This window comes from Anopheles maculipalpis, chromosome 2RL (assembly GCF_943734695.1).
Source record: "Anopheles maculipalpis chromosome 2RL, idAnoMacuDA_375_x, whole genome shotgun sequence".
NCBI classification, from domain to species: Eukaryota; Metazoa; Arthropoda; class Insecta; order Diptera; family Culicidae; genus Anopheles; species Anopheles maculipalpis.
The window spans coordinates 7,622,824-7,646,834 of NC_064871.1; the positions used below are offsets into that span (position 1 = coordinate 7,622,824).

The window sequence follows — 24,011 nt, forward strand, 5'->3', positions numbered from 1 at the left end:
GTTATGGTTAATGCTATCCTGATTCCATGCACCGAACTCCATACTTCTTTTATTTGCGTCTTTCTCCAACGGGACACACTTTCTCCACTGAATTATAATTGTTTTCTATGCTGTAGGGGTAGAAACAACATCAATTTTTCTGCTCAAAAATATCGCATCAATGATAGCTGAAATGTAGGCTCCTGTGTGCTTGTTTTCCCCAGTGAATTAATCCCTGATCAACGTTCATTTGCCCGTTTTTTTTTTCTTCGCATAAATTTGCCCAAGCCAATGAAGTTTCTTTATGGAAGGAAATAAAAGCTCGAATAAGGATAGCTTTTCCAAACAAAAATGAAACAAAAAAAAAGCATCTAATAGATTAAGAAACACGAAAGGAATCAAATCAATAATAAGAAGTCTAATTGTGTACATGGAAATGGAGGGTGGGTCATAGTTACACCGGTTTTGGCGACATGCTGCTCACTCCACACACTGTACTCCCCCACAGGCCCTAATAAATTCTTAATTAAAGCTAAATGTAATATTAAACTAAATGTTGTTTGTCGTATTCCTGTACTTAAGCAGAGCCTTATTGCGAGCGTTTGTCCACCGAACCTAACAAAACGCTGCTGCAACAGGTAATTACCCCAACAACGACACACAACGACGCAATTATCAGCAGCACACAACCAAGGGAAAAATAAAATCGTTTGATTGTTGTTTGAAAATCGAAAATAAAACATTTTGTCTTTCTCAACATAATGTAAAAAAAAAAAACTATAATGACCCCGGTTTTTGTAATGCTAAAACAAACAAAATAATAGACTGATGTTACTTAAAGATGGGTACGCTACCGGTTTGTTGTTCACTTCCTTTCTATGGCTTGTAAGTAAAAAGGGATGTTTTTGTATATCCCCCCTTCCTTCCTACACACACACGCACAAGCAGAAAATGCACGATTTCTTGGCTTTTACTGCTCTTTACCTCCTAATTTATGCAGCGCGCGTCCTACTACCTTTACCTCCCTCAACTGTGCTCAACGCCACCAAAAGCTCGCAATCCGTTTATCCGAGCTGCAACCATTCCATATTTTTTCATCCTCCGTCGTGGGACCAGGTTTCGTTTGAGATCGAAAGCCCCTTCCTCCGCTTTCGTGGCATTCATATTAGCAAAACTAATTATATCACATCACACGCTGTACGCTCGCTACCCCGCTCCCACACGTTCCCAAAGTCTAGCCCGAAGCTCTAGGCGCTTAAACATACACAACAAACAGTTTTTTAATTTACTACTGGGCTCCCCTTCCTGGACGTACCCCGGGGAGATGTGGATGTGTTCTGTGTTTTGACAGTCAACAGACATCCTGCACGGGGTAGTATGTGTGTTTGTATGCCATTTTGATGATAAGTCTACGAGAAACAATGTAACAGTTATTATATAGAAAAAAATCATTTGCTGCCACCCCGTGCATACCTTAAACCATTGACAGTGCCATCTCTTCCAGCGAAAGATCAGCCTCATCGTCCAGGGATTCGTGCACACTTTTGGCACCTCCACCGATTGGCTTCTCGATACTGTTGATACTGCTAATGTCGTCGTCGGCAGTCGTCGGTAGTTGATTCGATCCGGCCGTCTCCTCGGACAGACCACCCGTAATGGCAGTCGATTCGCTACTGTCGACAGAACCTGCCGAAACGCCCGTCACGATGCTGCTGCCACTGGATGAAGATTCACTGCAATCACCACCACCACCGCCTCCAGAACCAGTTACGGTATGAACAACATTGCCAGTTTCGCTACCTTGATCTTCGGAATGATCGCTAAATACGACGGCTACCTCTTCCGTCATCATCCCACCGTCCCGCGTGTCCTCCTTCACGCCAGCGACATCCTCGACGCTGCTCGAAACACCATCGGTTTCTTCAAGCATAACGCTCTCGGAACCATCACCACCCTCCATTGCGCTGCTGTCAGTCACGTTCGTCACGATGGCTTGCTGCTGGCTGTGTGTTGACGAGTTCGACGATGACGATGAAGTGGACGACGAGGATGACGAGCTGGACGACGAGCTAGAGGACGACGAGGACGTTGAGGATGATGAGGACGAACAGGACGAGGAAGAGTGCATCAACGATCCGGCCGGACAGGTGGGAAGAGCAGTAGCAGTGACAGTCGTAGATCCACCTGTTGCGGTGGTAGGAGTAATGTTGCTTCCGGCATTGAACGGATAGTCCGCCTCTTCCAGCCCTTCCGGTGGTGTCAGCTTGGCAAGCTCTTCGCGCAACTGTTTGTACTGACGGCGCAGTACCATCGCATTGAACGATATCGTTCGCCCCGTACGCTCGTGCTGCAGCGGATGACTCAGTTCGGCAATCCATTCCTCTATCTGGTTGCAAATTTCATTGCGCTTCAGCCAGAAATGCGCATGAATGACGTCCTGGAAGCAGGGACACGGATGACGCAGCTGCTCCAGCATCGCGTACCGTACGCACGCCTGATAGATGTTACTGTTGTACTCCCGGGAACTGTGCGAACCGGTTGGTGTCCCTCGGCTCCGCTCAAATCCGGGCTCGTTGAAGTATGGTTCGGGCACCAGAATAAGGCTCTGAATGGACACCAGTACCTGAAGGAAGCTGGATGTATGTGCGTTCCACTTTTCTTCCGGTCGGCCGTGCCATGTGTTCAACACCGACAAGCAAACCTTGCCATCGTTGTACAGGTTCGGGTTGAAACGAACGGTATTGCGGCCGGTCGTTTCCAGATTAATCATCATTGGCGAGTTGGGATAGTCCGGTGGGAAGTAAACGTCAAACTCGAAGCAACCGTTTGCGTACGGCGTTTCGGCCGGTCCAGTTATTAGCACCTTCATGATATCCAACCGATCGGTGTCACAACGCACAAACACCGAGCTGCTGTACGACAGGGGCAAGCTAGTGGAGAGAGTTACCGTTTCCTGTGCCAACCGTTTCACTCGCCCCGGATGACCACGATCCCCTGCCATGCGAACGTTCGTTTCAAAGTGATGTGATATCGTAAACCGATAGCCATTTTCTGACTCTGCAATCATCTCATAGGTGTCTGGAGGAGAAACAAAAACAAACACGAAACAGAATTAAAACACACATTTCAATCAGATCCACCGTTCGGCACAAGTGATTGAGTGTTTCCTTACCGAATTGCAGTGCTTTCATAATTTCCAAATACTTGTCTTCAACCGACTTTGCGATCGGCCGTGGAATCGTTTGCTTTTCACTCTCGTCAGCCGCACTCGTCGTGTCCATGTTGGTAGCGTTCTGCACCAGCAACGAGGTAAGTTGAATGTCATGCATCATCAGCGCCAAACCTTCATCATCTCCATCGTCCAAGGAGACGATAATTTTTTGGGTCTGTCCTTTCAAGTTGGATTTTTTATTCACCCTATCAACGACAAAGAAATACATTATTCCATTTATTCCCCGTATGCATCGGCACAGCGATCCACAACTCTACTTACTTCAATCGACTAGCATAAGTATCCACGCAGGCTTTCATGTTTGACAGCAGCCCAGCAATACACAGTTTACTTTCGCTGGAATTCTTATTCACCAGCAGCATCGCCAGCTGGTTTGACACGGCAATGGCTCGCAGCAGCTGCAGAATGGCGCGATACAGTGGAATATGACGCGTAATGTCCAACACTGTAAAAAATGGTTTAAAATACCCGTTTAGTAAAACATGTAACTCGTTTTCCATCTCAAACCACCCCCTTACCTGAATCGTTGCGCAAATAGGAACTTAGGGCGGGAATGAGACAGCTTTGCTGGATGAGATCGAGAAAGATTGGTGGTAGATCGCCGACCGATTCAAACGAATCCTTAAAGTTGTGCAAATCTTCCGTGCCCGAGCTGATCACATAGCTATTGCAGCCAGGATTAATGTAACTCGATAGTACCTACGAAACAGTAAAACGATATCACGATAATGTAATACAGGATTTTCGCGGATATAATGAACAAGTTCATCGAGATATTGATCTGTTCAGGTATATTATTGATTCAATCTGAGAGTTCAAAATCTATATAAATACAGGTCGATGCAGAGCTCTTTGATAGGTAGCAATTTTGGAGCTGATTTTGACATTAAGAGTGAAAAGTGTTTGCAAACAAATAAGCTGCATCAGCAGTCAACTTTCCCTCACAATGCACTCCTAAAGGTCTTGGTCAAAGGTGTCTCTCTCATAGATTGAATCAATATCTCCTCAAAAACCCTGTAATGTCACGCTGTTTTGGAGAATGTTCCAAAATTACCTGCAACAGCACGGTAACATGTTCTTCCTCGCTTTTCTGTCGCATAAGAGCTTGTTCCACGTTCCACGATTGTTGCGTTGAACCAGTACCAAATCCGGTACCCTTAGCCCAATACATATGCCCTTTATCGTCGGCATTCAGCTGATCCTCTGTACTATTGGCGGTTGCGTGGCCAGTCATGGTGGACGAAGATTTATTGGTGCCACCTACGTTCGTTATTCCTTGGAATAGCGAGATGAATGCCTTAAAGAGATACAAAAACTTTCAATTGCACTGGACATAACTGTCATTCACATTCCATACTTACATTATTTGTCGAACTAGCGATGCCACTAGTGTTAACGCTAGCAGTACCACTGCCGGTACTACTAGTGCTAACCGGCACGGATGCTGTCGTTGCGCCTGATCGTATCGAGCCACTGTTGTTGTGATGGGTGAAGATGCTGAGACAGTTTAGCACGAAATGTATCGCACCGACTTCAATCACCATACGGCGGAGCAGCACACCATCGTCCGTTGTGAGTGGGGACGATTCTAGCAGCTGCCGGAACACTTCAAACGGCAACGTGGGCAATGTGTTGGACAGAGGCAGACTGTAGATTTCGTTACCCTCGCCGTCGCTGGTAACGCCCAGTATCAGGCGCAGCAAACACTGTGCCCGGACGGTATCGTTAAGCAGGACTTCCGAATAGGCCGGAAGCTTTAGGAACAGTGCAAAGGCAGCGAGCGAATGTTGTGGAATCGCGGTAATCGATTGCGCTTTCGGGGAAGAATCCGGCACATCATCTACATCTTCATAGATCTCGTCCATCTGTTCGAGCTTTACCCATTCACTCCCGGCACCGGCGCTTCCCACTCCTGTCCCTCCCGGCGGACTACGATCCTTGTCCAAGTAGTGGACGCTACTCTTCGGCATCTCGGGATACACGGTCGGTAGATAGTGCGCTAGTAGTGAGAGACCGCCACGGCTGGAGAATATCTGCAGCGGTGACGGTAAGGGTAGAAACTCGGTTGCGCGCATGAACGCGGATGATCCCGCTCCCGACGATGACGATTCGCCAACCGATGCATCGGCTGGTGGTTTATTTTTGGCATCAATCTGCAAGAAACCAAGGAAGGAGACTGTTCTTGAAAACAAGCATGCAATTCCCTTTATGTATTTATCCCCATCTCATGTAATAATCAATTCGAGATTTAAAACAGCAAAGAACTTGGAAGCTGACTTTGTCTAAATCTCGAAATTGCTCAGCTCTATTTTTCGTCCTTTAGATATAGTGGAACTTGGATATCTACCAACGCTCTCTGACGTATTTCGATATTCTTGGCTGCATTTATGGCAAGTCAACCCCCCCCCCCCCCACACTCTTCCCAGAGCCTGGTGTGTACGACCTGTCCAACCACCACTCTTTTGGCTTTCCTTCCTTCCTTCCCTTTCCCAACGAACAAGCGGAATAGGCCGCCATAGAATAGAAAAATAAAATAAACAAAAAAAAAATTTCTTCGTATTCAATTTGACTGACCAAGTTTAGATTGATGCACGGTATGGAGAGCGATATGCCGGCGGACTTCAGCATGGTCAGCAGCTGCGAGATGGTTGTATCACTCGTTATAATTACTTCCGGTACGGCCGAGTGCGTCAGGAACATACCATCCGGAACGGACAGCTTGGGGTCATCCATTTTGATTTCTACAAAAATGAAAACCCCAAAACATTAGAGAAGACATGTTTCCCAAGTTGGCAAGAAACAAACGTTTCACTTACTGAACATGGACATCAAATCTTTTCGACGCATTGTTGTTGCTTGGTTTTTGGCCTCCTTTAGCCGCTTATCTTTCGCCGTGACTCCTGCCGCAACGCTTAGGAACTCAAGCCCCATTCCCAGCTCCCACAGTTCGCTGTCTCGGCAGCTTTGTGCGTTGCTGCCCTGCGATCCACCGGCAGAGGACGAACTCATGGCCGGCTGACCGCTGGTCACATTTGGTGCAGATAGCACCGACAAGTCACCGATAGGGGCATTGGATGATGTTGTAGAAGCAGCGGCAGCAGCTGCCACAACCGATGGCTGTGAAGCAGACGAAGCTGACGAGGAAGCTGACACGGCAGACGGTAAAATTGGTTGGTAAACGGCAGCAGCACACTGGTCCAAAATATCCTGGCATTTGGCATTGGTGCTCAGCTGGAACAGCATCAGATGTGCGTTCGGTCGCTTTGAAGGATGGTTGGCGATCGAATTGTACAATCCGCCACCTGCTCCTAGTCCAATCGTACCACCACAACCGGATGCTTCCTTGCTTTGTAACAGCGGCAGATCACTACGCACCGCCACCATTATCTTTTCGCTTTCGAGCAGAATCTGCAACAGCAAACGGCGAGTGAAACCGGAAATACAGTTCCGCGATAAACTTCCTGCCGCCAGATTGCCAGAGGTCAACGGTGCAGCACCTCCATCAGTACCGCCGCTATGCATCGCTTCTTCGGCGGGGTCTGATTTGCGTATCACTGAGATCAGGTTGATTGTCAGGACTTCCTGATTTTTCGGATGGCAGCTCGTCACACGCGACAGGAACTTGATGAAGCACTCTTCCAGCTCGAGGCACGACTGTGTCGTTATATCGCGTGTCACGTTCGCAAGCTGGTTGTTGCACAGCAGCAGCAACAGTGGTTCCCAGAAAATTGCGCCCTCGTGACTCCCCAACCAATCGCGCATGTGACCCTCGGAGCACATATCCGTGAAGAAGGTCAGAATTTCCGTAACCTTGTGAATGTTTACCATTGGGAGATTTGTGGCGTTTTCGGACGATTCTCCACCGCTCCATTTGTCGGCATCCGTCAAGCAACCATCCGCTGATGCACTAGCTGATGAACATTCAGCTTTCGAGAGGTGTGGGACACCACGGCGTAGTCGTTCGGCACAGCCGTTCGTAGCGCGACGGCAAAACTCCAGTATGACAGAATTCAATAGTTTCGGCAATCCCGAATCGATCAACTGCTGTACAGCGAGTGGAGACTGGCTGGCCATCGCTATCGTTGCCAGTTGACTGCTCGATAGGTCCAGACATGCAATATCCTCTATCACCAGATGGCTATACCATTCGGTCGTGTCCGACTCTTCCTGCTTGCTGTCGTCCGTTCGCCGCTCACCGTCCTTACGATCGTCCGAAATTGATGCGGTCAGATCAGTGGAAAGGTTCGGCACCAACACACCCATCCGTCGCAGCAGCATGGTGAAAAACTCCGGCCGAATACAGCAAACCGAACAGAGCAGAGTGTCGATCGCTTTCTTCAAAGGACCACTGCCGCTAGCGCATTCCTGCTGCCGAAGCTCCTGCAGCCAACTGAACAGCACATCAAACAGCTCCCGGGTGACCATTTCGAGCAGATCAGGTATGAGATCGGTGGCGAACACCTGCCAGAGAATAGCGGCCAAACAACGTACGAAGCCGCTGTATGGATTTGTAGAGTGGAGTGCCAATCGGTGCTGATTTAGTGTACTTCCGCCCGCTGTTCCCATCGTAATGTTCTGCTGGTATCGTTCGTACAACGTCAGCACCCACTCCAGCATGGCCTGCAAACGATCACGCGTGTGCTCGTTCTGCATCGTGCACAGCTGATAGAGCAAATCAGAGATGGAGTCGTTCGTAAGCTGAAACGTCTGGGGAATGCTTTGCCGCAGGAGCGTGTTTATCAACCGCAAGCCCATCTCACGGCTATGTAGTCCAAGTTTTAGCAGTACGGTTTCCAAATTTTGTAGAGTATTGTTCGGACTGTTTGGTGCAATGTTGAGTAACGCACAGCAAGCCTCCATAAACCCAGTCACCTCGTTTGCTGCCGCTATCACACGATTCGCCAGCTGCTGATCGGCGTAGTAGATAGTAACGCTGAAACACTGCGTTAATACACGCAACCAGCCAAGACTGGTTCTTGCCGTTCCGGCCATACGATCGTCATCCAATCCAGCACCCCCACCCAGTCCAACCCCTTCATCCGCGTCGACCAAACCAAACGCCTTCCGGTAGCTGCACAAATCGTTCGACGGCTTCAGATTAACCGTCGATCCTGATCCTCCACCACCAATCGCTACAATGGAAGAACTGGGCCAACATTGCATCGACCCGGCACCGTACCCGGACGGACCCGCTGTTGGGGGCATCATTTCACCGAAGGTGGTCGTACCGAGAATGGATATTTGTGTCAAACCAATGTTCAGCGCATCACGTGGACGATACAAGCGAATGATCACGCTCGTCGCAATTTCGGGCTGAGCAAATCGTAACCGAATACACGTCATACCGACAGTTGAAATCGGTTGTGTGATTGGTAGCGGGCCGAGGATGTTGTCCCTCGTCACCTCGATCGCAACCGCCGACGGACATGAGGCAAGTGTCGCTAGATGTGGTTGCAGCTGTACCTCCTTCAACAATACGGCCGTCGGCAGTGTGACCGTTAGGTCAACGTTCGATTCGTTCGGGTAGAACAAATAACTCCAGGCCGGATTTCGAGCCCGACGGTGCGATGCGAGCGGTGCCTGTATTAACACATCAGCGGCCTGCACCGACAGATTGTCCGACGTAATGGTGGAATAGGGAGCGAAATTAATTAGGCCCTCTTCGTTCCGAGGTGTCGCTATGATTGGGGTACTTTTCTTCGATGAACTTCCGCTACAGTTTCCAGCCGCCGCCATACCTGCGCTTCCACCGGCACTGCCCGCAATGCTCACACCATGCAAACCAACGGATGATTTTGATAGTCGTTGCATGATCATTGATACCAGGCTCGGTTGTGTGTTTATCAGTGCCCGGTTGCTGCGCACCAAACTTTCGCACAGTACCTGGATGCCACCCAGCTCGGTAAAGATGGCAACCGATGCGGGTGTACCGAGTACCTTCAGGATGAACCACAGGAATGGCTCGGAAAGGTGCAACTTCGGCATCGGATGTCGCACATTAGACGCATTGTTAATGTACTCAAACAGTGGCTTCACTACCAGCTCGTTCTGTGACGCCGTGCGGCTAAGATATAGGAGCAGCTGAAACACGGCATCAGCCACGGTACAGAGTTCGTACGGGTGCATGTTTCGAATCGTCTTGGTACTGCTATTTTCGGCCCCCGATGTACTGCCGTAATTGACCGTTGACGCTACCAGCATTGTTAGAGACGAATGGTTACAGTGCGAAAGTGCGCTCAGCAAACGATTCATCGTGGGTGAGTGTTGCAGCACAGTGTCCGCAAAGCACGGTACCTTCGGACGAGACTCACTTGTGCCTGCTGTTGTAGCATTAGGTCCGCTGTTACCTCCATTGCCGGAAGCGTTTCCTGCGCTTGTACCACCGCCAACAGCTCCGGTATGCTGCTGTTCTGCTTTGATTTCATCCGTTTGACTTTCACTCGAGGTGTTCAAATTATCCACACCAACACTAGTTACTGGACCGGTATGAGCGTCATCTAATGTTCCTCCCTCATTGCCAATGTTCGTGGTGGTGGTGTGTGGATTTTTCGTATTAACAAGAATCGACGCTAGCTTTAGCAAATCTACCAACAGCGAACTATCGGTCGCGGATTTACAGGCACGGTTAGATTCAGCATTGAAAACCGTGGCGAACAGACTGCTGAACCGCATACCTCCACCCAGCATGCTACTCGAATTGCCCGATTCCGTCGTCTTTTGACAGTACAATTTATCCACATTTACCACATTATTGTACACTAGATGTGCTGTGAAGAAAATAAATTTCAGTATCAGTGTCCGGGAAACATCAATGATGATGCCATAAACCTAAGTTTCAATGATCAAAAATACACCCCTTACTTCTATAACCACATACCCGGATAGTTCATACATTTTGTATGGGAGTTAGAAAGCGGGATAAGATATGGGATAAGAAAGCTAGTATCTTTCGATCCGCTTATCATATTTACTTGAAAATTTCAGGAAAGAAATGATTATTTCTTGTCTGACCAGTCAATTGACATTGAGATTTATAAAAAAAATATCTACAATATAGCAAAAGACAGGTTTTTTGACTCCATTACATTAAATGCTATAGAAAAATAAAAATACAAAACATACCCGTGTACGTGGTCATTGAAATAAATGTTAAGGAATGAATCAGCCAGTGGTACTTACAAACACACTCAATGACACTCATCGCAATGCCTAGGTCGCTTTTGTCGTATGGAAAATTTAACAGTTCCTTTATCATTTGACTCTGGGCGTCGATCGGACCCTGTTGGTTGGCTATCGCTCCACCAAACTGTACCAGATGCAATGTTACTCGTAACAGCGTCTGCTTCAGCTTATCCTTCACATTGCACCGTAGCTCTAACCACACGAACAACTCTACCACGAGCTTGCACACCGTTGGGCCAGCCTGCAATACACAATAAAAATGACAATTAATTGCGGTTACCGTCAGGATCTCTTGTTCCATTATACTCACATAACGACTGCTGCTACCGTCCATTGAAATCATCGACTGATCTGCACCAGAGAAAAACCGTAGCAACATCTTCTCAAAGTTTTCATCATTTACGATCAAATTTCCCATGCGCCGGAAGTGATTGTCGCTACTGGTGGACATCGACTCGATGCAATCGGCTTCGAAGTGCGGTTTACAAGCCAAATTCAAGCAGTGAAACCCTAGGCACCAAGCTCGCAGCTTAATGTTTGGATGAGTGGCCAATGCTTTCAACAATCCTCGCACCGCCCGATCGCCGAACGGAATGCGTGGAAACGAGTATGGATTTAGTCCGGTTGCGTTGCTGCCCGGTAGATTCTCGAGCGTTTCTCCATTCAGCGTTAACCATAGTTGGAGAATTTTCTCCAAATTTAGCCACGAATCAAGTTGATGCAAATCGGATAGAATTTTGTCAAACACTTCCGTTAGCATACTGTTTGTCTCAAGCCCTAGCAGATATTCCGGTCCAGACCAGACGTCAATGATGTTTTCGGGCCATAGTGATGATGAAGACGTTTCGGATGGTTGGCCCGATGTCGTGCTAGCTCCGATCAGCTCAGACATCATCGAAACGTGCGGTAAGCTGCTGATCAGGTTAAATGCTGACCGCGTTGTCAAACGCCGAAGAACGATTTCTACATTCGTATCTAGTCCCATCTCCAGCCGTGCATCCATAGCAGCTGACACAGTCCTGGAAAGAAAAAATATTACTCATGTACTGAAATAGAACTAGAGAAAAATCCCGAATGAAACTTACTTGTTCGTGACGCTGTATTTACTAGCAAAAGAAGCAAGCGATCCGATATCGCGCTTGCAGAACCGTTTCTCACGAGCCGCATATATGTCGTTGATGATGAATATTTCCTCTATCTCGGAATCATCACACTCGACCACCGACGATAGCTGATTCTTGGCCACATCGGCGTAACTAAGATCACAAGAAACGTGATGTGCCGTGCTTTGCAATGGATGTTGTTGTTGCTGTTGATGCTTATTAGGTACTTCCACCGGTGGTCGCATCGAGTGCAATGTTGCTCCGTTTGGATTAGATGTCACCGGCCCCGCCGAAGCACCAGCAGTTCCTTCTTCGCCCGGTGAATCGGAGGAATCGCTCTCAGCATCCTTGAAGCTTTTGTCTGCCTCCAGCACATCCTGCAGCAGACAAGTTATTGCATGCACTGCCCATGGTTGTTGTTGATTTTCCCAGACCGCAATCCGAACCAGCTGCAGCAATTGGTTTGTCGTAATGATCTTCGAAAGCTGCAGTGCTGGCCGACAAGCCAACACCAAGCGAGCGATTATTTTACACGTGATGAGGAACAGGTCCATGTTGCAAGTAAAGTCCATGCTCAACAACAACCCTATTAGGCCACGAATCACGACAATAATTTTGTCGATCTTCATCGACTTCAGTCCGGTGTCGAACGGAGTTTCGCCTTCGTTACCGCCCACATCCACAACGCCCTTGGTTGTATGGCTGCTAGTCGCCGCCTCGTTGGACGCATCTCGTATTGTACGTTCACCGGCAACAACATTGACAAACTTTCCTCCACTTTTCACAACATTAACAGGCAGGCTGCTGCTGATGGACGATGTCGTGTGGTTTCCGCTGGACGAAGACGATACCATACCATTACCATCTTGTGATAGTTCGCTCTTGCTGATCGGTGCAATGGCGGTTTCGCCAATCTCCTTCATTTTACTATTAATTTCGTTTATGTAATCACCCAGACTTTGCTTCATGTTGACGGTCAATTTTTTAAGGTGATTTTCTTGCTGCTTGAGTGCCATTTCTAGCTTTGATGTAGTACCTAAAATCGTTAAAAAAAATGAACATGACATATTGAGTAGAAACAGAAAACGAACATTCATTTGATCTTACCCGTAAGTTGACTGTATTGTTTGGTTTGAATTAGCCGCTTCTTGAACGATCGGGTTAGGGTACGCAGACCGCTATTGTTCATGTTCATCCGTGCCTTTACCATGTCCGTCTCCCCTGACATAAAGTCCCAGCGCATGTTGTTCTGATCCTTTCTGCCCTCGGTACCGTCGTCCAGGCACACCGACAAAAACAGCAATATCCAACCAAGTAAATTTAGATCCGTACTGCACCAAATGCTCAACCCGGTCGCACTGTTCGCAGCCAATGGTGCAAGCAGTGTTGCCAAACTGCGCAGAATAGCATCAATAACCGTTGTGCGACTGCGACCGATGGCGATACTACGTCGTCCTAGGTAAGTAAGCAATAGGAACACGCTGCAAATTTTTCGAAAAAGAAGAAATTCAGTCAGACGAAAAACACTATCATTGAAACTTTATCTGCATTCAATTAAGTAGAATTTCCTGCATCAAAGATCTTTCGATATGGTTGGACGAAAACCTTTCATTTCATGTTCACATTAACTAAGCGGTTAATAAAGACTGGACCTCATTTCTCGCATGGCATCTCAAATATGAGACCCATTATGTCCAAAGGCTGTATGGTTTGCTCTACTATGAACTGCTAGCGTAATCTGAACTCCAGCCGGTATTGCTGCTATGCAGAGAATAGAGAGAGTCCAAAGAAAATTTACAAGGCTTGCAGTTTATAGATTCCTACACGGCCCATACCGCCCTTTAAGCCTTACTATCCTTACCGTGGCTGAGATTAAATCTCGGCAATCACATGCGCAGTCTTACTTCATTGCCTGTATCGTTTACTCTGAACTCGACAATTTCTCCTATATATATCTCCTATATTAATCCCTTCTCACCATTCGGGTTTTCACCAGAATGATCCTTGATTAACAGCTTGCGCCTCGTTTAATAGGGATCACGAAATGTTTGTATTTCATCTTCCAATTTCCTACTTCCGTACCTGTCTCATGTACTCCATAATTTGCTAGTAATTACCATCATAATAGTTTTCATATCCCTTTTTCAACCTTCCCTTAATTATTAAGTATCATGATTGTATCATGGGCGCACAACGGAATTATTAAATAAATCAAATAAATAAAACTGCTAAATAAATAGAACTTTCACTTACCGATCCTGCGGGAAAATGCGTTCATTCTGTGACGAATACAGCGTCAAGAACTTGTCGGCTAGAAAATCACCCCACCACGACTCAAAACAGCACAGACGAACAAGCATCGAGCAGGTCGCAAGCTGTGTATGCGCATCGCCGGCAATCACCATCGTGTCGAACAGCAAATTGCACATTTCTTGATTCATATGCTGCTGCTGCTGCTGCTGCTGCTGTTGGTCAGGGCTCGGCTGATCGATTCCCATTCCCGGTGCGGGCATACTGCCGCTGCCATACATCGTTATTAGCTGCAGAATTACCTCGATCAAACATTCGCTCATAACGCGCAGTTTATCCGTGTAGATCGAACTGAGATCGCTGCTACCGTACTTCAGCGGTGAGGGTTGTGTTGGCAACATAAGTTGTACCAGCAGCGGATGATTCGCTTCAATTGATGGTCTGATTCGATCGATCACACGACGAATGACGTTCAACTGGTGCTGGAATCCGATGCATTCTTCATACGCTGCCGTCACTTTAGCACACTCGACTGAAGCACTACTACCACTGCCAACCGATCCGTACGTTCCATACGTGCCGTACAAATCGGCACCCAGCCCGCCACCAAACGATGTGTCTTTCATGCGATTTAGGAATGCTTGCATGTGCGCAATGTTGGATGCATCACTGTTCATGTACGGAACAAGCAAATCCATCAGCTTACTGCTTGCCAAGCAGTACCGACAATGGACGTCTTCGTACAACCCTTTCAACACCTTCAGCTGTGTCTGCACATTCGGCTTCCTCTTGTGGAGGAATTTCATCACTAAAGCGAGAAAAGCAACACACACATATACATAATCAAAAATCAAATTCATTTTCCCTCGTCATTTTGGATTGCTAGAACTTACCCGGATCAGCGTACGCTTCACGGTCAAGAATAACAATATGACCGTAGAACGAGCCCATCGGTATGCGGCACCGTGTAGCTGTCATTCCGTAACGTCCCGTTATGGTGATTTTTAGATACCGGCAGATGGGCGGCGGCTGCAGATCGCTCAGCACGAGCGTGCGCGAGTGAATGTCCTGTGAAACGACCAACCGAACGCTGTCCGCTTCCTCCTCAAAACACCACACGTCGATCGAGAGCGAGGCAAGATCCGAATGGGCCGGTATGACCACATCCGTCAGCATGATTGGTGCACCGAAATCGAGCGTAACGTACCGTATGGCTGACGAATGCATCCGCTCAACCACGATCGTCTGTTTCGGCGGGCTGGCGAGTAGCTTGTGCCAGGGCAATCCGCCACCGGTGGACTGATCGATTTCCGCTTCAGTGCTGCTTTTCTCATCAAAATATTCCTGAATCTTGTTATTAAGGAGTGAATCGTGCGGTCCCTGCTGCTGGTCCAGCTTGGCTGCATCGTCGTTCGCAACAAAGGACACTTTGTTTGACGCACGTAGCAAATCGTCTATGTCCATTTCAATCCACGGTGGCGGCTCAAGATTAGCCATCGTCGCACAGCTGGTCGCATCGTCCACAATGCTGTATGGGTAAAATTTCACCATCTCTTCCCCGCCTGCGATGTTGATTGTGTGCGGTTTAATGTGGCTGCTGCTATCGGCGTGCGCTTGTTGCAGGTAGGTCGGAAAGCCAACTGTTTCGGCAGACGAATTTCCAGCCGATTTTAGCTTGTGCTGTTGCAGTGCCTTAAAGAAAATCTTATCAACCAGCACGTTTTTCACATTGTTCATCAACGCGTCGCCAACGTTTTCCTTGTCTGGGCCACTGGGCTGACTCGTTGACTTTTTGTTCGAAGGACCAACGTTGTTGCTGGTGCTGCTGCTACCGATCACACCTTTGCCCTGATTGGCACTAGCATTGGTTTGCTGCGAAAGATCCGAACCGAGGTATGAAACGGTCATCGTGTCACTTTGCCCATCTCCTTGTGTGTCATTTGGAATGTCGACCTTTACATCCACGGTGAACGCACCGACGCCGGCCGCATTTTCCACCATCATGTTTGCAGCGGAAACGGGCTCTATCGAGATTCCATTGCCCATTCCACTGGCTCCCGGAGCAGCACCGAACCCATTCACAGTGCTGCTACTGGTCGCGGTGGTGCTGCTAGTGGTGTTTCCATTCCCATCGATATTTTCCAACCTGGTTGCGTCGGACGTGGCGCAGCAAGAATAATGCAACGGTTCTACCTCCAGCAAACCCAGGAAGTGTGACCCAATGCTGCGACTTCGTAGCTGATCGAACAAACACTTCAGATCTGCACCGTCCGCAAAGCACATTAGCCGCAAATCGATCGGTGAAGGACCGGTCAGTACGGACGAACCTATCGGTGGTCCGTTAGCACCGCTACCGCCACCTTTGCCCGTATTATTGCAACCTCCATTGCCACCAGCAACACCACCAGCACCATTCATGTTGAGCCCATTCGTTGCCGTTCCGCACCCGAACGGATATCCTACCGCACCGCCGCCAAACGCTACGCGGCCATCCATTGACGGTGCTTCAAACTCTTCCGAATCGAACGGTGAACCGTGCAGACCGAAACGGGTACGCAGCAACGCAGCGTACGGATTGTTACGTTTGCGCAATTCCTCTGCTACCGATTTCAGCAGACTCATGCAATGGTCCGCTACGGACAAATGATGTTCCGCCATGGTGGTGCCCGATATGAGCAGCGCGAACCAACGCAATGCGCCCGCATGGTTGGAATTGAAAATGTCCGGCAAGCATTTGATGATGGCTTCGTTGAGCGATTGCTCGAACGCGCTACACACATTCTTGTCGACCATGTTTTGGGCTCCCCTGCAGGCAAGGAAAATAAAAGGAACACAGTAAAACAAATGACCTACACATACGAGGACCAAGGAGTGTTGGTAATAGAAGCCGGTACGGGGGTACGTTCCGGAGAACCCATCATTAGTTTATAATAATAAAATACTCACTCAAGCGCCAGGGAAATAAATTTCACACACTTGTGCGCGATGCTTCGATTGGCTAGCACAATGCAGTGACGAATAGTTTGCTCGAGATGCTTCTCGATGATCTGCGCGCATTCCGTTTGCTGCACGTTCAGGTCGGTGGATGCGACGTTGCGTACCTCGGTCGGAGCAGGGCGCTTAGCGAACGGGTTCTTCGGATATCGGTAGCGCATCATACGAATCGTAACAATCCATATGAGAATGTCTAAGGCAAGGTTCTGTTGCGTTATGATCATATTTTCACCAAGCGTCGTCATCGGCGTCTTCGCACCAGTTGCTGATGATGTGGTGCCCTTTTCTTCACCATCGCCACCACCACCACCATCAGCTTCCTTCTTTGTTTCATTGCATTGCTGATGAAGCAGGTTTAGCAAATTCTCCAACAGCATATTGGAGTCCAACATGGCCAACCGTTGGGCACGTTCGTGTTCAACCTTGTACAGCTGCCGTGTGGCTCGTACCGTGATGGATATTTCATTTAACCAATCACACCCTGCAGGAAAAGAAGGAAAAACAATAAGATTAATCGAACAATACACTTCCTTTGCTTTCATTCACAACTTTCACAATTACGTAAGCTAGTATGTAGTGGACCCTGACTCCCCCCTGCGGAAAACGACACACTCAATAATTAATAACTCATAAAATTAAAACCCTTTACACGGCACACAAACACAACGACAGAAGGAAGGAAGTGCAAGAAAAAGGAAATGAATCATTTCCGCTTTCCTAAGAATTAGTTTCTCCGGTGGGTTAAAGCAACTTTTACATTTCACAAATCGATTTAGACATATTCATGAACAGCTCTAGTCGGTTTTTCGTAGTGCAGAGCGAAATCGCTACTACTTTAAAACAATAAAACAAAACAATAATTTCAAACACACAAAAACCCAAAACTATTGACAAAGAAACCCTCAACTAGAGAAAACATAATAAACCGAACATGCGAATCGGTTGCAACATTTACCTATGTAGAAATCATTGGTTCGTGCATTGATCGTCACAGCGGACGACCCGGCCGGCGAGGGCACGGAGAAAATCGTCAACGAACCATCCTTACCGACTTGCACAGTGCCACCACCACCCGTAGGTGTATTCGATTGTACCGACGAGATATTCGACAACGATGTCAGCAGAATGCTCGTAATGCCCTTCTTCCGGACCGGTACTGAACGCGTGGCGACGTGCAACAAACAGATCGAGACGGAGCAAAAGCATTCGAAGATTTGGGTTAGTGTTTATAGGTTGTTAAAGGTTTGAGTGTATGTATGGGGCACAGAGAGACGTTCTCCCAAAATGATAATGGTGAAATGGTTTTAAATATAGCAAATACAAAGAGAAGACAATTATTAGAAGCAATAATAAAAGAGATTTTTTAATTTTTTTTTTAGACATTAGATTATTAGACAAAAGCCACAAAAAAATGTACACTTCCAAGTGTTAACCTCTAGTAACGAAAGTAATACTCAAAATGGTTTTTAATTTTTGAGGTACCATCCAGCCAAAAGTTCAAAAATCTTGTAGGTAGGATTTGACTCATCGATAAGCTTTAACCGAAATTAAATTTCAAGAGTATTTCATCCGTAGCGCCAAAATAGATGAACCAAACGACAGTAAGATAAAGCAAATTGAATAAACTTCGATGCATGAGACGCATACCAACAGATAAATCCAGAATCTGTGTTCCTATTTCCCATCGAATGTTGCCACCACCGATTATTACTTACCTCTTGTTTTACCTTGCCCATCCTTCGACAGATCTGTCATTGTTTTAATGTGCAGCAGATAATTTCGACCCTTGGATTTTAGCAGCTTTGGACTCGTGAGCGTTACACAGCCGCCCTGTTCGCTCAAGTCCATGCAGGAGGCCAGTTCGATCGGGCCGACGACAATTTCCGCATTTCTAGCTTGCAGATACTCTTCACTCAGTACCGGATTCTCAACAAAATCTAAGAATAAAAAAAAATCGTTGTGTCCAACCGTTAGTAAGGATAGCAAATCACATCGTGGATTAAACAGCTACTTACGTTTGCCTTCGCCGGCACCGATGTTAAAGTTAATCGACTCGTCGACACGATTTATCGATTGCGGTTTACGGCGCGTGCACAGACCCATCGATTTCTGCTTTAGCAAAGTTACCTGTATCGCGGGTGAATTAGCGCACGGTTGATAGAGCGAAAATTTAAAGTCAATATGACCGAGCGAGGTACATTTGGGCAGGTTCAGCTCAATCAGGTGCTCGTCCCAGGTGGACCTGTGAAGAAAGAAGATAAACTGCTATTAGCTTCCGGCCAACCCCGAACAGCATCCCCACTCCGTCTGATGGGCTCGCCGGTACGTACGCATCATTGTGTAAGCGCCATGTTTTCGTCAGATGCGTATCATCCCCGGGCCGTAGATGTTGCGGATTTCGCCGCTGTTTTTGAGCTTGCTCCAGCTCATTCCAGCAAGCAGGTACTTCTGCCGAATAAGGCGTTAGTAGCTCACTGAACAGCGTGAGCGTATGGAGCAGCTTGAGATTGTTCATGTTGCTGCCAACGTCCGGACGGAACGCTAACCAACACTCCTGCCCTACGCCCTCAGGGTTGTGTTGTGCTTGCTGCTGTTGCTGTTGCTGCGAAGTAGTTCCCTGATTGTTTGATATTCCTGCCGGTGGCACGATTGACTGGGCGTTCCTGTTGTCGATAACATCCAACGGTGTTACGCCATCAACTCCGGTCGTTCCTCCGTACGCCTTGTCGTCGGAATCGATAGCTGACGTTAGTGACGGCTGCCCAACGATCTCTTCGTCCCGTTCGTCGCTTGAATCAGCATCCAGATCGTAGAAGGAGTAAAAATGAAGGCATCCCTTTGCGGTGCAACCGCACAGTCGCTCCAAACTTTTGCAGTACGTTGCCGAAACGAACCGATCATCCTTTACGGATGCTTCCGAGATTATGGCGAGCGTTTTCAACGAAACAATGCGCAACTTCCCATCGGCACACGTCATCACGAAGATACCTTGGTCGGTTTCGGGACCACCAAAGTGTCGCCCGGTACCATCACACTTGGGTAGCATCGTTATCTCAAGAGGGACCTGCTCCTGGTTCAGACAAAGCATCAATGGTTCGTCCACACGCACCAAACCATCCTCGTTCAGCATGTACAGCAGCAGTACGGCATACCAAAGAGGACCGGTCGATTCTTCACCATCGACTTTTTGCTCCTCCTCATCATCATCCTTTGGCGCAACATCGGCAAAGGAGGCACTAGACTTTGTGGTTGCAGGGATCGTTTTCTCTGTACTGCCGCTATCGTATTTGACCACCACCAACAGATACCGATTATCACTCGATGGAACTGTGTCGGAGATGTAGTAATGGGCACACGAGTCAATCATGATTGGTGGCAGCTCGATGTACTGCAATGGAATGCAGAAAATTGCATCCATTGCACTGGTACTTTCTCCCACACCACCTTCTCCTCCTCCACCTCCTCCACCACCGCCTCCTCCGTCCCCTGTACCTCCACCAACGCTTCCATCACTAATGCCGGTGGCCAACACCTCTGTCACTATGTTCATCGAGGTGGATGGTAATGTCGCCATGGGTGCTACCGCCGAATCCACCGTTGACAGACTTTTGATTTTGCCACCATCATGTTCACTTACATCCGTAGTGTAGTGTTTCTTCTTCGTTTTGGTCGACTTTTGTGTGACGAGCTTTTGCTTCGCGTGCTGTAATTCACTCATCAGCATGTTGGTTCGTTCCGCCAGCAGTTTGACCGCTTCTTCCTCCGTACTTTCCATGATGGTAAACAGATTCGACTTGATGCCTTGATTACCACCAACGCCAGTTGCATTCATCATCATCTGTGTGGTCTGTGCGGGATTTGCGCTCAGTGTGGGTGATGTTCCCGGTGGAGATGCATCCTCCACCGCTGGGTCTTCGATGTTGTACACGATCAGCAAAAGTGTCGTTTCCGGCTCATGCTCGTACCCATCGTACATGTCCTCGCGGTCGATCGTTTCCGTGCTCTTGACGCGCACACCGGCCACTATCTTCGTGCCGAGCATTTTCGGCTTCAGGGAAAGTGAGGCACGGCGCTGTTGCAAGGTGCCACCACTGCCCGTCGGCGATCGGACAAAGTACGAAGCCAACGCGTTCAATTCGAGTGAATTGACCGTCGCCGTCGGACTAATGGATGTCGTGGTTAGTATGTCTGGATGTAGCTTCACCAGAAACTCGTGCACCTTGGTCAACTGTCGCTCGATGTTCCACACCGTTACGTCCCCTGAAGGGTTGCCGGTGCAAAACACGACGCCCCGATCGCCGGACGAAATCAAACTAAAACCGGGTGTAGCGATGGCTGGACTCGTTGCGTACGTTACGGACAGTGGCACATTCTGCGTGAACTCGCCCTTCACGAACGGACAGTTCGGTGAGTGCCGTTCATGCTCGCTCCACGGTTCGTCCGTTTTCTCCCAGCACACGAGACACACGGTGCAGGTGAAACACATCGCTCGATCCTTATTGCCGTTCTCGCCCGGCTGATGGTAGAAACCGGCCTGAGCCATCTGATCCGGCAGCACCCACTTGTAGTCCATGTGGGGCCACGCCTCGAACGTTTGGCGACGTGCTGCCTCCGAGTACATCTGAAATCGTTGCACCGATTTGGCCGACTCGTTCACCCGCGCACCCCGAAGCAAATCGGTCAGCCGCTCGTTTATGGCCGATGCAATCGCCATCGCCGGGATGTGCTGGTCGAGCCGGCGAAGCTGCATCACCACACCGCTTGCCACCATGCGCAGCGATGAGTGTGGCAGCTCCAGGCACACCGTTTCCCACTTTTGTGCCTTTATGCCGCGCTTCGAGTGTGACTGTGCTTCGCCAATCTTTTGCATCAGCTCGTTCGTAACGTCACTCATATTCTCCAGACCGTGCTCTTCCAAGTTTTGGAGACACTGGAGAAACAGATGCGCCTCGGTGAGCAACAGCTCCAAGCGCACTCGATCGTCGGTTGAGGTGACAGGCGCTTGCAGGATTGTGTCCAACAGCAGAACGCCATTATAGTCACCGCGCATGCAAATGTTGCGTCCGTTCCAAATAAGTATCTTATCCTGTTGGGGCAAGTAGCGGCATCGCACGGAATTGATGTCTGTCAGAGAGGATGAGGAAGAAGATAGAAATGAATGAATGCTGCTCAAGAAATACGCTTCATACTAGACCCCCTCCTCCAAATCTTGCTTACCCGTTATTCTGTAACTTTGTAATATGACACCGGAATTGACATCCAGAAGCTTCACCTCACTGTTACTACCAATCACGATAATTACGTTCAAATACGGGTGGTACGTGATCAAACGCGATTCAGCATCCACTTTCAGATAGCCGTCCTCTTTCAGCAATTGATCATCGCTACTTGCCATACTGTTGTGTGAGTGCTGCTGCGGAACTGTTCAATCGCTACTCTGTATTTTCGTGCTATTTTACGCGACCAGGAAGCTCCGGAAGTTTTTCCCTCCTTCGCTCGATGACTAACAATTAATAGGCAAACTATTCCGGCGTTGAGTTCGGTTCACTGCTGTCCGGAGAACCTGGTTGGGCGAATTCGAGAAAAAACAGACCACCTGATTAGAATTTTTCCTTCCTAGCTTCTTCTTCCCGAAATATTGCTTTTCGAGGGACGGGCTTTGTGGACAGCAGCAGAACCACTTCTGCCCACAGAGGATATGAGAGTTACGTGTCCTTATTCTTGCAATTTACTGTACTGTATATTGCTCAACTGTGAAAATGTTTCCGTGTCACACACAAGTCGTGCAAGCCTCGGGGGGACAGGTAAAGATAACCCCGAATAGCACAGCCGTACATTTGTTTCAAGCAATCTGTCAAACGATGACATTTGCGCTGTCTCTCTCATTTTCTCTCTCTCCGTCGCTCCGTCTCCTGCGTTTTTGTCCCATACGCTACTCTTCCCCTTCTCCCCCTTGCCTATCTTCAACAGAGTGGGGTTACAGATACGTTCTGGCATGCAATATTGCTCTTTTTTCCACTTCCTTCTAACTAGCCTCGATTACAGAGCATGTTGCCTAGTGCAGAAGTCTTTTTTTTGGACTTTTTAATATGTTTTTATGTCTTTTCTTTTCAACATTCGCGCACAACTGCAACATTTATCCCATCATAGCCTAACGAGCTAGCCAGTTTAAGGAAATGTATTGTAAATCCAAAGGAACAAAGATTCCGCCGAACGACCGTACGGGATGGACGCCCAACACACTATACTTTCACACTGGAGAAGCTCAAACTTACACATTTTGCACACACCAATGGCCGCGCTGAATCACTGACAAAATGCTCTCTACTATTACTAGAGATTTATCACAAACCTCCTTACAACACAGAGAAACAAAACAACAAACACGCGCCTAAACTTTTCCCCGTAACCAGAGCACAGCCAATTTTCGGCCAATTCTAGCTCACACCGATTCAAGAAAGAAAAAGAACAACAGCAAAGAAACTGCTACTCTTGCTCCGTTGTCGTCGTCGTTGTAGTCGTCGTAGTTGAACACCGTGGTACGAGAGAGATATTTCATTCGGTTACCCGTCGACGCAAACTTTTCCGACGACAAGCCCGTGGGTTGTAGCTTTTCTTTACGACGGCTCTCATCAAACAACGTATTCGATGAAATCCGCCTAATGCTGCACTATGACGAAAATTTGCTTATTGCAGACGAGAAAAATAAGTGATCCAGACCAGAAGAAATCTTACATGTATGTGTGTGAGTGTGCAGAGCCGTTTTATCATTCATACTTCTTGTACCAGCGCTGGGGAGACCAGCTAGGAACGTCACTGTTTGACAACTGGTGGTTTGACATAAGGGATTTAACCAATTCACGATCGTTGCGCAATTTTTCGGCAATTTATTTCACTCCAGTCCATATTACAAATGAAGATATTAGATAAAAACAAACGAAAAATAAAATAAAATAAATAAAAAGTGCATAATACGAAATGTAATTCAAAATAGTGGAGCTGACAATGTGCTCCATCTATCTGCAACACGGCATAGCATAACCTGCTCGTTTCCACCTGGCAAAACATATGCTTGATGCTGAAGTTTCTTATAAAGCGGCGATTATACGAAATCAGCAACTCATAAAACCGGTCGCCGTTTGTGTGATCATCGTTGGTAAGTAGCTTGCAGTAGCGCGCAACTTATCCTTAGCTTAATTACTGATTAAGAACCAGTGTAGAGCGATTATCTATCGAGTACAAAGTTCAACCGTGTGCGAGAACATGTTCCG

At 47.8% G+C, this 24,011-nt stretch overlaps 2 protein-coding genes across 3 annotated transcripts in view; both read right to left on the reverse strand.

The window, feature by feature from the left end:
- Positions 1–24,011, reverse strand: part of LOC126557940 (P3 protein-like) — a 168,781-nt gene that overhangs the window by 101,534 nt on the left and 43,236 nt on the right. The window lies entirely within an intron of this gene.
- Positions 1,446–22,140, reverse strand: LOC126559608 (baculoviral IAP repeat-containing protein 6). The gene is made up of 20 exons (XM_050215778.1): positions 21,958–22,140; positions 19,071–21,864; positions 18,756–18,982; positions 18,456–18,677; positions 17,696–17,896; positions 16,693–17,221; positions 14,640–16,552; positions 13,750–14,554; positions 12,604–12,977; positions 11,479–12,532; positions 10,704–11,412; positions 10,391–10,634; positions 6,028–9,978; positions 5,786–5,952; positions 4,609–5,364; positions 4,266–4,508; positions 3,730–3,910; positions 3,473–3,656; positions 3,152–3,396; positions 1,446–3,057 (listed from the first exon to the last, which is right to left on the reverse strand). Exons 1-20 carry the CDS (start codon positions 22,133–22,135, stop codon positions 1,454–1,456), a joined length of 16,581 nt encoding a protein of 5,526 aa, XP_050071735.1. The 5' UTR covers positions 22,136–22,140; the 3' UTR covers positions 1,446–1,453.